At 41.1% G+C, this 17,291-nt stretch overlaps 1 protein-coding gene across 4 annotated transcripts in view; it reads right to left on the bottom strand.

Annotated features, from left to right (window-relative positions):
* The window catches only part of LOC106577535 (RAS guanyl-releasing protein 2), an 88,507-nt gene that overhangs the window by 37,177 nt on the left and 34,039 nt on the right, over positions 1-17,291 (bottom strand). For all 4 annotated transcript variants that reach the window (XR_006760464.1, XM_014155647.2, XM_014155646.2 and 1 more), the window contains 2 exons: positions 1,752-1,870; positions 1,126-1,228 (listed from right to left, as the gene is read on the bottom strand). Coding sequence is in view for 3 of the 4 variants with exons in the window: in XM_014155647.2 (XP_014011122.1) it covers positions 1,126-1,228; positions 1,752-1,821 (173 nt within the window). In the remaining variant the exon portion in view is untranslated. The remainder of the gene's footprint in view (positions 1-1,125; positions 1,229-1,751; positions 1,871-17,291) is intronic.

The raw sequence follows: 17,291 nt of genomic DNA, 5'->3' as shown, positions 1-17,291 counted from the left end.
ACAAAAAAAAAAAGTTTTAAATGTACATGCATATTTAGCTTCCAGTCAATGTCAATATACCATGTTGAGAGTCTCATCTTTCAGAAGCAATTGGAACTGAGTTGATAGCCCATAGCATCCCAAAGTTAGAGCTAAAAGTCTGATGGCACCGTTGCACATATCGCATATAAAATCGGCCATATCGGTGGCCATTTTATAAGCTCAGATTAGCTCAATTGCCAATTTCTCAGCCTCCGAGAATCACAAAACTTGAATGAATAACGGATAAATATCCATAACAAGAGGCTAAGGATGAAAAAACATACACAAACATGTATTTTGAAACATACAATTTGTGTGAACTAGAATGTGTGAACATTTTAAAATATATGCTTATTTTGGGGGATTCAAACCATTTTCTTGTGTTATAAAAGGTTAACAAATAAAAAGTGTTCCTGCTTGCAATTATTACCAAAAATGGCACATGGTGCAATTAAACAAAAAAAATACACAGAGTACACAAAGCATTATGAACACCTGCTATTTCTATGACATAGACTGACCAGGTGAATACAGGTGAAAGCTATGATCTCTTATTGATGTCACTTGTTAAATCCACTTCCAATCAATGTAGATGAAAGGGAGGAGATAGGTTAAAGAAGGATTTTTAAGCGTTGAGACAATTGGGACATTAATTGTTGCGCATGCGTGCCATTCAGAGAGTGAATGGGCAAGACATAAGATTTAAGTGCCTTTGAACGGAGTATGGTTGTAGGTGCCAGGAGCACCGGTTTGTCAAGAACTGCATCGCTGCTGGGTTTTTCCACGCTCAACAGTTTCCTGTGTGTATCAAAAACGGTCCACCACCCATACGACATCCAGACAACTGTGGGAAGCATTGGAGTCAACATGGGCCAGCGTCCCTGTGGAACGCATTCAACACCTCGTAGAGTCCACGCCCCGACGAATTGAGGCTGTTCCGACAGCAAAGGGAGCCGGTGCAACTCAATATTATGAAGGTGTTCTTAATGTTTGGTATACTCAGTGCTTGTGGGTGCTTTTAGGGTTAAAGAGTATATGTGTTGTTCTTACAGTAGCTGTCAACACCTGATAAGCCATAAGCAGGTGCCTGATGGCGAAGGATACTTGAGCAGTAGTTTCTTAGCCATGTCGGTGGATGGGAGGTACCAAGGGTGCATCATGAGGAACATGCGCACTACAGAAGGGTCCTTCAAAGTGCCCTTCTCATCTGAAAGAGGACAGACACATTCTCGTCACACAACAGCCCTTTTTGTGTCCCTTTACACTAAAAGAGCAGTCAGCCAAAAGTGACTGAAGTGTTTCTGCAAATAAGACAACCAATTACTATTGATTTGAGACTGACAACATTAGCAATTTATGGTGGCACATATGGGAAATTGCTATCTATTCCTAGAAACATTCTTCTCCTTGCAATCCGTTCCTGGAAATAAAATGCTATTCTGAATGCACAAAGATTAGGCTGTTTACTTAGACCAGGCCCCTCAAACCCTGTTGCTAGAGAGCTATTGCTAGCCTCCTGTAGGAGGCTAGCAATAGCGCCAACCCCAGTTTGAACTAATCTGATTAATCTTATCAACCAACTAATTATTATTAGAATCGGGTGCGCTAGATTAGGGTTGGAGCGAAAACCTAAAGGAGTGTAGCTCTCCAGGAACAGGGTTGGAGAGCCCTAATTTTGACATTGAGTAGCAGGTATATTTGAGTGCTCATAGGTAAATAAAGAGACTGACCGAAGGCTTGGATGCACGCTTCCATCAGCTCATCCACCGTTGCAGCCCCATCTAAAGATATGGGCTCCATCTTTCTCCTTCTCCTCTAGTCCTCTTGTTTTCCCACTTCAGTGACACTCCTGAGCACAAAAAGAGGAAAAAGGGATTGCACGGAAACAAAAATTTCACCCAAGGAATTCTACTCCTGTACAAAAAGATGAGAGCATTGCCTAGTAAGAAAGAGAAAGCATTGCTGCATGGTTTGAATGGTTGCCAGTAATAGTCTGTTATGTTGCTCGGATCTGGTGATGCAAGATATCCAGGAAGTATGAAGGAAATGTTGACAAAAATCTAACAATGGAATTGAAACAATAACATGTCTGGATACTGATGGATTGCAGTTGGGTTACATTTGAAAACAGCATACTGCAGCAAACCAACTTCCGTAAGTGATATATAACTAATATGTCAGATCAGGTGACTCTACGGAGGTGTTTAACCGGTTAATGTCATTATTCTGATAAGACCAGCTTTCGGACCAAGTACAGTATATGTGACCCAATACCCAGATATACAGTTGAAGTCGGAAGTTTACATGTACCTTAGCCAATTACATTTAAACTCTTTCCACAATTCCTGACATTTAATCCTAGTAAAGACTCCCTGTCTTAGGTCAGTTAGGATCACCACTTTATTTTAAGAACGTGAAATGTCAGAATAATAGTAGAGAATTATTTATTTCAGCTTTTAGTTCTTTCATCACATTCCCAGTGGGTCAGAAGTTTACATACACTCGATTAGTATTTGGTAGCATTGCCTTTAAATTGTTTAACTTGGGTCAAACGTTTCAGGTAGCCTTCCATCAGCTTCCCACAATAAGTTGGGTGAATTTTGGCCCATTCCTCCTGACAGAGCTGGTGTAACTGAGTTAGGTTTGTAGGCCTCCTTGCTAGCACACGCTTTTTCTGTTCTGCCCACACATTTTCTATTGGATTGAGGTCAGGGCTTTGTGATGGCCACTCCAATGCCTTGACTTTGTTGCCCTTAAGCCATTTTGCCACAATTTTGGAAGTATGCTTGGGGTCATTGTCCATTTGGAAGACCCATTTGCGACCAAGCTTCAACTTCCTGACTGATGTCTCTAGATGTTGCTTCAATATATCCACATAATTTTCCTCCATCATGATGCCATCTTTTTTGTGAAGTACACCAGTCCCTCCTGCAGCAAAGCACCCCCACAACATGATGCTGCCACCCCCGTGCTTCACGGTTGGGATGGTGTTCTTCGGCTTGCAAGCCTCCCCCTTTTTCCTCCAAACATAACAATGGTCATTATGGCCAAACAGTTCTATTGCTGTTTCATCAGACCAGAGGACATTTCTCCAAAAAGTACGATCTTTGTCCCCATGTGCAGTTGCAAACCATAGTCTGGCTTTTTTATGGTGGTTTTGGAGCAGTGGCTTTTTCCTTGCTGAGCGGCCTTTCAGGTTGTCAATATAGGACTCGTTTTACTGTGGATATAGATACTTTTGTACCTGTTTCCTCCAGCATCTTCACAAGGTCCTTTGCTGTTGTTCTGGGATTAATTTGCACTTTTCACACCAAAGTACGTTCATCTCTAGGAGACAGCTAGGAGACAGAACACGTCTCCTTCCTGAGCAGTATGACGGCTGTGTGGTCCCATGGTGTTTATACTTGCGTACTATTGTTTGTACAGATGAACATGGTACCTTCAGGCATTTGGAAATTGCTCCCAAGGATGAACCAGACTTGTTGAGGTCTACAATTTTTTTTCTGAGGTCTTGGCTGATTTCTTTTGATTTTCCCATTATGTCAAGCAGAGGCACTGAGTTTGAAAGTAGGTCTTGAAATACTTCCACAGGTACACCTCCAATTGATTCAAATTATGTAAATTAGCCTATCAGAAGCTTCTAAAGCCATGACATCATTTTCTTGAATTTTCCAAGCTGTTTAAAGGTACAGTCAACTTAGTGTATGTAAACTTCTGACCCACTGGAATTGTGATACAGTAAATTATAAGTGAAATAATCTGTCTGTAACCAATTGTTGGAAAGATTACTTGTGTCATGCACAAAGTAGATGTCCTAACCAACTGGCCAAAACTATAGTTTGTTAACAAGAAATTTGTGGAGTGGTTGAAAAACGAGTTTTAATGACTCCAACCTAAGTGTATGTAAACTTCCGACTTCAACTGTACATCATGTGTTTTTTTATAGTACGTACAAGGAAACGTATTGAGTTTTTTAGGGACACGGCATGATAGAAACTTACTGAGAAACCCACCAGACACAGCTGACACTACAGTCAGCCTCTCAATAACCCCCTTTCACCCAGAAACCACAACTTTTCACTTCCTGAAATAACTCTGTAGTCATTAATTAAAACAGCCATGCAACGCAGTTTTTCCTCCACACGGGAAATAATACAAGGTATGTCAATAGTCTCACCCTGTGGTTCCACATTCAAAATAAACTGTTTTTTTCTTTTCTTAGTATGCTATTTTAGTGAGGTACTGCTCAGCGGGGTGCCATGGCAACACATCCTCATGCCCACCCTCCCTATACACACACATGCATGCTCAACACACACACACACACACACACACACACACACACACACACACACACACACACACAGGTGCCACCACAGTAGTGTTGAGCGATTAGCGCTTTTTCAGTTCCGTTACAGTTCGACTATCAAAAAATTGCCCCGTTTTCGATTTCGATAATAAATAAAAATGAATACATTATGAAATAATGACATTACAATGATTGGAATTTCCATTAAAAAACTCTACAAAGCCAAAAATGGTTAACATTCAATTACCAAAACAATTCAAATAGTCCATTGTCTCTGTCAGGTCCCCATTGGGTAGACCTCAATTAAAAAAAAGAAATTACAATGAAATAAAAGATTTCAGTTGTGTATATAATTACATTATTTTTTTATTTGATTACTTTATTATTTTTTATTCTTTCAATTCATCATCTCATCTCTGCACCGGCAGTATCCGTCAGCCAGCAAGACCATGTAACAGTATCTGCTCCCCATACTTTACTCTCTTTAGTCATTCTATTTAGCTAGCCTGCCTAAGTACATTGCAGAGCCGTCTGACAAAATCATTTAACTAGTTCTTCAAAGTAGATAAGACATAATTTCACGAACTGCCTCTGTCCCTCCCATCATTGTTTTATGTACATTCCCCTCTCATGCGGTCTGTGTGTATCTAACCTAAACGCCTCGATCACACCGACAGTGATTTGGATTTTGGTACACCAGAAGTACATCCATTTCCAATGGAACACTGCGTTTTCCTTGCAGCACTGCGTTGTAGTGCGTTCTGTGTGGTGCATACACTGGATTTATCGAACGTACGCGCCAAACTGTATGCGTTGACGGCTTTACAGAATTGGTAGCAGAAGGTGAATGTTGAACTTTTGTTGCAAACATATCCAGATGATGCTGCATACCATTTTGCGCAGGACACTGTTGGTGTGATCGAGGGCGTAACGTAGCAGGCGTAGAGGTGTATCCATCCAAAGATCTGTATGTAATGACGAGATGCTCATGTCGCCGCCCTAACAATGGGAGTTGTTATCTCAAAGGCGGAAAGGCATGCGACACGCTTAGGTCTTATATAAACCCATATAAACGCATTGGGCCCATTTGACAGATTTTAGCGAAAGTATGTTTCACTCTCGCCGTCTCTGTCAGAGATGGAAAAACCTGGCACAATGGATTATGGTCATTGACCACGTTTCTGCGCTGAACTTGGTTGAATATTTGCTTAACGAAAACTACAACTCCCTTCAGCCCAGCGTCCCACATAGTTCTTGACTAGATTTCTCTCTTGAAACAATTTAAATAAGAATTTGTTCTTGACTAACTTGACTAGATAAATAAAGGTTAAATAAAATTAAAATATTATGTCAAGAACAGCTCAAATAAGCAAAGATAAATGACAGTCCATCCTTACTTTAAGACATGAAGAAAGTCAGTCAATCCGGAACATTTCAAGAATTTTGAACGTTTCTTCAAGTGCAGTCGCAAACACCATCTAGCGCTATTATGAAACTGGCTCTCATGAGGACCGCCACAGGAAAGGAAGACCCCGAGTTACCTCTGCTGCGGAGGATAAGTTCATTAGAGTTACCAGCCTCAGAAGGCATTAATTAAATGCACCTCAAATTGCAGCTCAAATAAATGCTTCAGAGTTCAAGTAACAAACATCTCAACATCAACTGTTCAGAGAAGACTGCGGGAGTCAAGACTTCATGGTCGAATTTCTGCAAAGAAACCACTACAAAAGAACACCAATAACAAAACATTTGCTTGGGCCAAGAAACACGAGCAATGGACATTAGACTTGTGAAAATCGGTCCTTTGGTCTGAAGACTCCAAATTTGAGATTCTTGGTTCCAACCGCCGTGCCTTTGTGAGACGCAGAGTAGGTGAACGGATGATCTCTGCATGTGTGGTTCTCACCGTGAAGCATGGAGGTGGTGTGATGGTGCTTTGCTGGTGACCCTGTCTGTGATTTATTTAAAATTCAAGGCACACTTAACCAGCATGGCTACTACAGCATTCTGCAGTGATACGACATCCCATCAGGGGGGACTATAATTTGTTTTTCAACAGGACAATGACCCAGCACACACCTCCAGGCTGTGTAAGGGTTATTTGACCAAGAAGGAGTGTGATGGAGTGTTGCATCAGATGACCTGGCCTCCACAATCACCCGACCTCAACCCAATTGAGATGGTTTGGGATGAGTCGGACCGGAGAGTGAAGGAAAAGCAGCCAACAAGTGTTAAGCATTTGTGGGAACTCCTTCAAGACTGTTGGAAAATAATTCCAGGTGACTACCTCATAAAGCTTGTTGAGAGAATGCCAGGAGTGTGCAAAGCTGTCATCAAGGCAAAGGTTGGCTACTTTGAAGAATCTCAAATATAAAATATATTTTTTTGTTTAACACTTATATAACAATATATTTTTAAAATTAAGAAAAACCCTTGAATGAGTAGGTGTGTTTATATATATATATATATAAAAAATCTTTTCTTTTTTTTTAAACACACACACACACACAAAGTGCATTAGGAAAGTAGACCCCTTGACTTTCTACATTTTAAGTTTGCCTTATTAAAAAAATTATAAAATAAAAAACTTCATCTACACACAATACCCCATAATGACTAAGTGAAAACATGTTTTTCGAAATGTTTGCGAAAATAAAGAATATAAATAACTTATTTACATAAGTATTTAGACCCTCTGCTATAAGACTCAAAATTGAGCTCCGGTACATCCTGTTTCCATTGATCATCCTTGAGATGTTTTCTACAACTTGATTGTAGTCCACCTGTGGTAAATTCAATTGATTTGACATGATTTGGAAAGGCACACACCTGTCTATGTAAGGTTCCACAGTTGACAGTGCATGTCAGAGCAAAAACCAAGCCATGAGGTTGATGGAATTGTCCGTAGAGCTCAGAGACAGGATCATGTCGAGGCACAGATCTGGAGAAGGGTACCAAAATATTTCTGCAGCATTGAAGGTCCCCAAAAAAAACAAAGTGGCCTCCATCATTCTTAAATGGAAGAAGTTTAGAACCACCAAGACTCTTCCTAGATCTGGCAGCCCAGCCAAACTGAGATATTGGGGGAGAAGGGCCTTGGTCAGGGAGGTGACCAAGAACTTGATGGTCACTTTGACAGAGCTCCAGAGTTCCTCTGTGGAGATGGGAAAACTTCCAGAAGGACAACCATCTCTGCAACGACTGGGCGAGTAGTCAGGATCGAGGGAAAGATGAACGGAGCAACGTACAGAGAGCTCCTTGATGAAAACCTGCTCCAGAGCGCTAAAGGATCTCAGCACACAGCCAAGACAACGCAGAAGTGGCTTCGGGACAAGTCTCTGAATGTCCTTGAGTGGCCCACCCAGAGCCCGGATTTGCACCCGATCTAACATCTCTGGAGAGACCTGAAAGTAGCTGTGCAGTGACACTCCCCATCCAACCTGACAGAGCTTGAGAGGATCTGCAGAGAAGAATGGGAGAAACTCCCCGAATACAGGTGTGCCAAGCTTGTAGCGTCATACCTTAGACTTGAGTCTGCAATCGTTGCCAAAGGTGCTTCAACAAAGTACTGAGTAAAGGGTCTGAATACTTATGTAAATGTGATCTCAGTTGTTTTTTAATATATTTGCAAACATTTCCAAAAACATGTTTTTGCTTTGTCATTATGGGGTATTGTGTAGATTGATGAGGGTGGGATAACTATTTAATTCATTTTAGAATAAGGCTGTAACATAACAATGTGGAAAAAGTCAAGGGGTCTGAATACTTTCCGAATGCACTGTATAGGTTTCTAAATAACATTCTTAGAATGTTAAAGTTGTGTTTTTTATGTTAAGTTCTGAGAACGGAATACTCCCAGAATATTGTCAAGAACTGACATAAGAGAACCAGATTCTGAGAACATCACTTAAGTCACTCCGTTTTTTGGAACATTTCCAGAATGTAGTTGTGTGGAAGTACTGAAATTTCCACAGAAGAATGTTGTTTAATGTTCTCTGAACAATGAGAACATGACTTTAAATAAAACCATGAGGAAACCTGTTTTAAACATTATGCTAAAGTACTGAAATTCCCACAGAAGAACATTGTTCCTTAATGATCTCTGAACTATTTGAAAACAATCCCAATGTCTAACCAGTTGGAGAACATTCATAGAACATTACCAAAGTTGAAATGACATGTAACCACGTTAGAACTTTTTGGAAACCTTCTGTTAAAGTAATGAAATACCAATAAAATAACATTTTTTGTCAAGTTCCTTAAATGTTCTGAGAATGTTCCAAAGCCAAGCAACTATCCTGCACCATCCCCAGAAAGATGTGGGAAGTTTGTATGCAAAATAACACTGTTGCCATGTTTATGGCACAGTGAATTACAACTTGTGATGTAGATTATGGTTTGTCACCAGTCAGGAGATAAAACATGCCATTAGCAACTAAACCGACAGTGGAGAACAGTGGAGAACAGTGGATATGTTCCTCCTCCACTTACTATTAGGTGACTGTGAAACTGCCACAAAATTCACATTAGCCCCAAGGTTTGATTGTTTTTAGATGTTGTAGATATACAAGTATGTGCATTAGGTCTCTACTGCATTAGAGGAGTAGAGATAGAGGGATGGGGCGTGTGTGTGTTAGGACTCTAGGCTGCACCAGCCAGAAGGGTGGTCTTTGGTGGTTGGTTGCGTGGGAATGGAGAGAGGCACTGCAGCAAAAGTGTGTGTGTCACAAAAGAAAGAAGCTTTCTTCCCCTGGCTGATTCTGCTGCAGAGCGGTGGGTGGACACGCTCAATTACAGGCTTCACCAGCAGTCTGAAACACACACACACACACAGGGGGAAGCGAAGGAGAGAGACTGAGAAAGAGCGAGAGAGGAATGAGAAAAAGGAGAGATAGATGGGGAGAAAAAGGAAAAAAAGAGGAAGACCTCTAAAGCCACTCACCATCAGTCAGTAAGAGCAGTAATGAAAGAGCCCTGCTGCCATACAGTAAGCCCAGTACCATCTCCATATGAACACAATAAGACCTGACAATATACTCTGTCATGGACCAGGTTTCCATCAAACCTTTTTATCTGAGTAAAGTACTGTACATGTCGGATAAAAATAAATGTAATGGACAGGCCTGATGGAAACAGAAGTTTTTTGGTAAACTTCACAAATGTCGACTAATCAAAATCCACTAGACAAGGTAGGATCTTTTAGTGTTGGTCAAATTAATTGTGCGAGAGATGTCGGTGCACAGATATATTATACAACGGGTGCGTCTAATCCTGAATCCAGTTTGACGTGATTGTGTCACTGTAGCTGTGCTCCTCTGAACAACAGTGTCCTGACGAGTGAGCACATTTTCTACGCCAGGCAAAATCGCGCCTCATTAGCTCATTGTTATGGATGTATCCAAATAAAATGTCACTACTTTGCTGTTATTCTGGCTGCAGAATTTTGACGTGACTAAGTTTGCCGTAGTTGGCTAGCTAGTAAGCAAGGGATAAGAACGTTGCCAGCCAGTATGGCAATGGAACATTTAGAACGAACGACTGGGTCGTGTCCATGTACATGGGAATTTAATAACCGTAAAATGTTTTTGTTTTTTTATGTGCACTACGTCATCACGCACAGCCTTGTATCTGCAACAAGTCAATTTGATGGAAACATCTCTGGTTGGAAAATGTGAATATTGTTTATTAGAGGTCGACCGATTAATCGGAATGGCCAATTAATTTGGGCCGATTTCAAGTTTTCATAACAATCGGTAATCGGTATTTTTGGCCACCAATTTGCCGATTCTTTTTCTTTTTTACACCTTTATTTAACTAGGCAAGTCAGATTAAGAACACATTCTTATTTTCAATGACGGCCTAGGAACGGGGGTTAACTGCCTTGTTCAGGGGGGATTCGGGGATTCGTTTTTGCAACCTTCTGGTTACTAGTCCAACGCTCTAACCACCTGCCTTACATTGCACTCCACGAGGAGCCTGCATGGCAGGCTGACTACCTGTTACGCGAGGGCAGCAAGAAGCCAAGGTAAGTTGCTAGCTAGCATTAAACTTATCTTATAAAAACTATCAATCTTAACATAATCACTAGTTGGTTCACATGGTTGATGATATTACTAGTTTATCTAACGTGTCCTGTGTTGCATATAATCGATGCGGTGCCTGTTACTTTCTCATCGAATAACAGCCTACTTCGACAAACGGGTGATGATTTAACAAGCGCAATTGCGAAAAAAGCACTGTCGTTGCACCAATGTACCTAACCATAAACATCAATGCCTTTCTTTAAAATCAATACACAAGTATATATTTTTAAACCTGCATATTTAGTTAATATTGCCTGCTAACATGAAATTGTGTCACTGCTCTTGCGTTCATTGCCTGGCTCGTTGCGAACTAATTTGCCAGAATTTTACGTAATTATGACATACCATTGAAGGTTGTGCAATGTAACAGGAATATTTAGACTTAGGGATGCCACCCATTAGATAAAATACGGAGCGGTTCCGTATTTCACTGAAAGAAAAAAACGTTTCGTTTTCGAGATGATAGTTTCCGGATTCGACCATATTAATGACCTAAGGCTTGTATTTCTGTGTGTTTATTATGTTATAATTAAGTCTATGATTTGATAGAGCAGTCTGACTGAGCGGTGGTAGGCACCAGCAGGCTCGTAAGCATTCATTCAAAAAGCACTTTCGTGCGTTTTGCCAGCATCTCTTCGCAATGCATTGCGCTGTTTATGACTTCAAGCCTGTCAACTCCCAAGATTAGGCTGGTGTAACCGATGTGCAATGGCTAGCTAGTTAGCGGGTGCGTGCTAATAGCGTTTCAAACGTCACTCGCTCTGAGACTTGGAGTAGTTGTTCCCCTTCCTCAACATGGGTAACGCTGCTTCGAGGGTGGCTGTTGTTGATGTGTTCCTGATTCGAGCCCAGGTAGGAGCGAGGAGAGGGACGGAAGCTATACTGTTACACTGGTAATACTAAAGTGCCTATAAGAACATCCAATAGTCAAAGGTATATGAAATACAAATCGTATAGAGAGAAATAGTCCTATAATTCCTATAATAACTACAACCTAAAATTTCTTACCTGGGAATATTGAAGACTCATGTTAAAAGGAACCACCAGCTTTCATATGTTCCCCTGTTCTGAGCAAGGCACGTAAATGTTAGCTTTCTTACATGGCACATATTGCACTTTTACTTTCTTCTCCAACACTTTGTTTTTGCATTATTTAAACCAAATTGAACATGTTTCATTATTTATTTGAGGCTAAATTGATTTTATTGATGTATTATATTAAGTTAAAATAAGTGTTCATTCAGTATTGTTGTAATTGTCATTATTACAAATAAATAAAAAATTAATCGGCCGATTAATCGGTAGCGGACTTTTTTGGTCCACCAATAATCAGTATCGGTATCGGCGTTGAAAAATCATAAAATCGGTCGACCTCTATTGTTTATATCTGGATTTTTTAATATTCACATGAAAATCTGTCACCAATTAGATGGAAACCTAGCTAGTGACAAACATGAATCTGTAACCTGAAGACATCCTCAAGGTTTCACCACGTCATTCAATACGGTCATGTGTTGTTCTCTGAAATCTGTTTTACAGCTAACAATACTGCATCCGATCACAAACTTTCCCTAGTCTGAGTTAAGTAAATCACGTTTCAGTGCAGCTGTCCTTGAGTAGTTGACAATAAACCTTCAACAAGTGTGCTAAATTGAGGAAGCTAAAAAATACCCCAGAAATATGCCAGAGTGGGCTTTATTTAAAAATAGTGTAAAAAGAACAGAAGTGGTCTCCAAATGTGTGGTACCACAAGTTTCACATCCCTGTTCTTCCATGTTTGGAGCCTTGTTCTTTTCAACACAGTCTGATCTTGTGAGGAGATCAACGTTCCCGGTTGTCTATTTTGCAGTCACACTACAAGGGCATCTTAGAACATTGCTATAACATAATTGATTTCTCAACCAACCAATAACAAGGATTTGGATCTTTCCAGAGTTTTCCAAACATTGTGAGATCTGATACAGTTGAAGTCGGAAGTTTACATACTCTTAGGTTGGAGTCATTAAAACTTGTTTTTCAACCACTCCACAAATTTCTTGTTAACAAACTATAGTTTTGGCAAGTCGGTTAGGACATCTACTTTGTGCAATTTTTCCAACAATTGTTTACAGACAGATTATTTCACTTAATCACAATTCCAGTGGGTCAGAAGTTTACATACACTAAGTTGACTGTGCCTTTAAACAGCTTGGAAAATTCCAGAAAATGATGTCATGGCTTTAGAAGCTTCTGGTAGGCTAATTAACATCATTTGAGTCAATTGGAGGTGTACCTGTGGATGTATTTCAAGGCCTACCTTTAAACTCAGTGCCTCTTTGCTTGACATCATGAGAAATTCAAAAGAAATCAGCCAAGACCTCAGAAAACAATTTTTAGACCTCCACAAGTCTGGTTCATCCTTGGGAGCAATTTCCGAATGCCTGAAGGTACCACGTTAATCTGTACAAACAATAGTACGCAAGTATAAACACCATGGGATCACGCAGCCGTCAAACTGCTCAGGAAGGAGACGCGTTCTGTCTCCTAAAGATGAACGTACTTTGGTGCGAAAAGTGCAGCCACTGCTCCAAAACCGCCATAAAAAAGCCAGACTACAGTTTGCAACTGCACATGGGGACAAAGATCGTACTTTTTGGAGAAATGTCCTCTGGTCTGATGAAACAAAAATACAACTGTTTGGCCATAATGACAAAACATTATGTTTGGAGGAAAAAGGGGGAGGCTTGCAAGCCGAAGAACACCATCCCAACCGTGAAGCACGGGGGTGGCAGCATCGTGTTGTGGGGGTGCTTTGCTGCAGGAGGGACTGGTGCACTTCACAAAATAGATGGCATCATGGGGGAGGAACATTATGTGGATATATTGAAGCAACATCTCAAGACATCAGTTAGGAAGTTAAAGCTTGGTTGCAAATGGGTCTTCCAAATGGACAATGACCCCAAGCATACTTCCAAAGTTGTGGCAAAATGGCTTAAGGACAACAAAGTCAAGGTATTGGAGTGGCCATCACAAAGCCCTGACCTCAATCATATAGAACATTTGTGGACAGAACTGAAAAAGCGTGTGCGAACAAGGAGGCCTACAAACCTGACTCAGTTACATCAGGTCTGTCAGGAAGAATGGGCCAAAATTCACCCAACTTATTGTGGGAAGCTTGTGGAAGACTAGCCGAAACGTTTGACTCAAGTTAAACATTTTAAAGGCAATGCTACCAAATACTAATTGAGTGTATGTAAACTTCTGACAGACTGGGAATGTGATGAAAGAAATAAAAGCCTAAATAAATCACTCTACTATTATTCCGACATTTCACATTCTTAAAATAAAGTGGTGATCCTAACTGACCTAAGACAGGGAATTGTTACTAGGATTAAATGTCAGGAATTGTGAAAAACTGAGTTTAAATATATTTGGCTAAGGTGTATGTGAACTTCCGACTTCAACTGTATCTGCACAGCATGAATGCAAAGATGACAACTTGGAATGCCACCAAGTTCTCCACCAACCAGCCTCTCCATAGAGAGAAGGACCTGTCCTCTTCTGAATAGCTCTTTACTCTGACCTCACTGTTTCACTGGTCCTTCAACCACACAATATAGAGACGATGGGTCCATTCTCCCTTATCACAGAAATAAACAAACACACACACAAACTCATCACAGTGCCACTGTGCCTGCCATTGTTTGCCCTGCCCTTTGGTCTGGCCCCGTGGCACAAACTGTGCCTGCTGGTTGGTGGCAGACTGGTGTCACCCTGACAGAAGGGTGACGTCCCCCCCCCATTCATTCATCACCCAGGTGACAGTTCCTCCATCATCCACTTTCGTTCTCTCTCACACCCCATTGTCTTGTCACAGGCCCTGCTTAAGAGAATCTATGGAGTTTTTATTCTTAACGATCTCCCTCTCTCTAGGGCCCTCACTCTCTCCTTCTCTTTGGCATTCTGCAGTAATCTAGCCCTGGGTGGAAGAATTGTTTCAGGTGAAGCTCCCCGACCGCAATGGCTTTGGAGTCATCTGCCCGTTGCCTGGTGACAGGGGCAAGGACTATTGACTGGGCGGCTTAATCGGGGTGCGATGGGAGGGGGGGGGGGGTCCAACCTGGCTGTCTGGCAGTCTGATACCTCTACTATATTCCCTCAGTAACCACGTTTCCATCCACAGCGTTTATGCGAGTAAAGTCATACCCTATTTTTTTTTTAAACGATGGAAACAGGACATTTCGGTACAATTTTATAAATGGCGACAGAATTTGTTCGTTCGACATGGTGGGATCTTTTTATGTTGTTAAAATACATTTTTCAAGAATTGACAGTGGAAACACCGCACAAATATTGATATCTCAACCATCATATCGAAGTAAACTTGGAGTCGTGATATGGTGTGTGGTCCTCCCGTTAGGACTCAAGATCAATGCAGTTTATTAGGCTACAGATTAAATAATTTACAAATGAACTTCACAGGTAGGTGAAAGTACACGGTGAAGAGCTTGAGGCTCTTTTCCAATAAATATTGAGAGTTTTATTCTGGTGACATGATGATCGATCCTTGACAGACGTTTGACAATCCATAATAATCTCATCATGTTAACTAGCCTACCTGCACAGTATTTGCGACCTGTTGGCTAGAGCGCACGTGCACATTTGCTATTTAACGCAACAGTATGTGACAAAACTCTCAGAGTTGAAAATGGGATGGAAACACATTGAACTTTCGATTTTTATTTGGTACATGAAAACTTTAAAAAATAATTTACAAAAAATTGTGTGCACTACATCATCACGCACTGATTTTTATCCACAACCAGTCAATTTGGTGGAAACACACCAATGGTGGGAAAATGCACATATTTTCTTTATGCCGAATTTAGAATATTCGCATGAAAATCGCCAATTGGATGGAAACCTAGCTACTGATGAACTAGCTGCTGTTGTGGAGCAGTTACACAAACCCTCACTTATCTGCACTAAGCCATAGCCCATCTCTGATTCATGTCCTTGTCTCCAGGCAACAATAACCCGCGGAGAATGAAAACAATACATAAATCGGAGTCTGAAATTAAATTGTCAAAACAATACATCACACAGTGGTCTCAAGGACATTTTTACGCTCTGCTAACGTTACAGCGATGAAGCACTAACACACCAGGAGAATTGGCTGCAGTGTTTTAGTGGCTTTTCCCATTACTGTCTGGTGAACTATGATGGTGACGCATACTAACAAGGGGGAGGGTGACAACATGGCGCTTGGTATCGAGTGGTGAATGATGCCGATTGTCTACTGTAGTGGCTTCTGATGATTGCTGCAAGCTGCAGGCCTGATTTGATGGAAACCTTTTTATATAAACATTTTATATAAATGTTTTAAAATATAAATTCAGATTTTTTTGCCTTTAACATCAATTGTCTAAAAACGCTCAGATTGTTTCATATTCACATAGGTTGCAGCTTAGACCCTATTTTACGTCATGTGAGGTTTTTGTGTTGTACCTACCATCAGTTTGAATACATGGTGGGTGTCATTTCAATCAAAGAAAGAATTCATAGCATGGACATTTACATTTTCACTTGAATTACTACCACAAAGATGTCTGCCGGTCCACCCATTGTCAAATGTGAATTTAAATGGTAATTTCAAGGAGCAGGACACTAATCTGGGTACGACCATCGACGAGCCATCAAACAGGCCGAAGATCGAATCCATCTACGCCGGCTCGGATGCTCGACGGATGTGTCAGGGCTTGCAAACTATCACGGATTACAAAGGGAAACCCAGCCACAAGCTGCCCAGCGACGCAAGCCTATCAGACGAGCTAAAGTGCCTTCTATGCTCGCTTCGAGGCAATGAAAGCAGCCAGCTGTTTCAGACGACTGTGTGATCTCGCTCTCCGTAGCCAATGTAAGACCTTTTAAACAGGTTAACATGCGCAAGCCCGTGGGGCCAGACGGAATGCCAGGATGCATAATCAGCACATTTTCAACCTATCCCTGACCCGGTCTGTAATACCAACTTGTTTCAGGCAGACCACCATAGTCCCCATGCCTGAGAATGCCAAGATATCCTGCCTAAATGACTATTGCCTCAAAACACTCACACCTACAGCCATGAAATGCTTTGAAAGGCTGGTCATGGCTCACATCAACACCATCATCCCAGACACCCTGAACCCATTCACATATTGCCCCAACAGATCCACAGATGAAGAAATCTCCATTGCACTGCACACTGCCCTCACCCACCTGGACAAAAGGAAAACCTATGTAAGAATGCTGTTCATTGACTGCAGCTCAGCATTCAACACCATAGGCGGTGAGGGTAGGCAACCACACATCTGCCACCCTGACTACCTGCCACCCTGACTACCTGCATTGACCCTTTTTTGCACTAAGTCTCTTGCATGACTCCATGCACACACTGGACTCTACCCACACACACTTACACCTCAACACACACCAACGCCACACACACGCTGCGGCTACTGTCTATTATCTAACTTGTTGCCTAGTCACTTTACCCCTACCTATATGTACATAGCTACCTCAAGAACCTTGTACCACTGCACATCTACTCGGTACTGGTACTCCCTGTATATAGCCATGTTATTTTTACTCGCAATTGTTATTCATTATTCACTGTGTATTTATTCCGTGTCACAATTTGAATTTATTACAATTTTAGCTTTATATTTCATTCTGCATTGTTGGAAAAGGACCCGTAAGTAAGCATTTCACTGTTAATCTACACCTGTTGTTTACGAAGCATGTGACAAATAAAATGTGATGTCTATTCTATTATCTACATTTCTATGACTTCGAGGTTTCCGATGGAGGATTGACAGTATGATTTAAAACAGATATTCACATTCACATCAACATTCTCT

This window comes from Salmo salar, chromosome ssa18 (assembly GCF_905237065.1).
Source record: "Salmo salar chromosome ssa18, Ssal_v3.1, whole genome shotgun sequence".
Taxonomy (NCBI): Eukaryota; Metazoa; Chordata; class Actinopteri; order Salmoniformes; family Salmonidae; genus Salmo; species Salmo salar.
The sequence above is the reverse complement of the archived record's forward strand: the minus strand, read 5'-3'. Positions and strand labels throughout refer to the sequence as shown.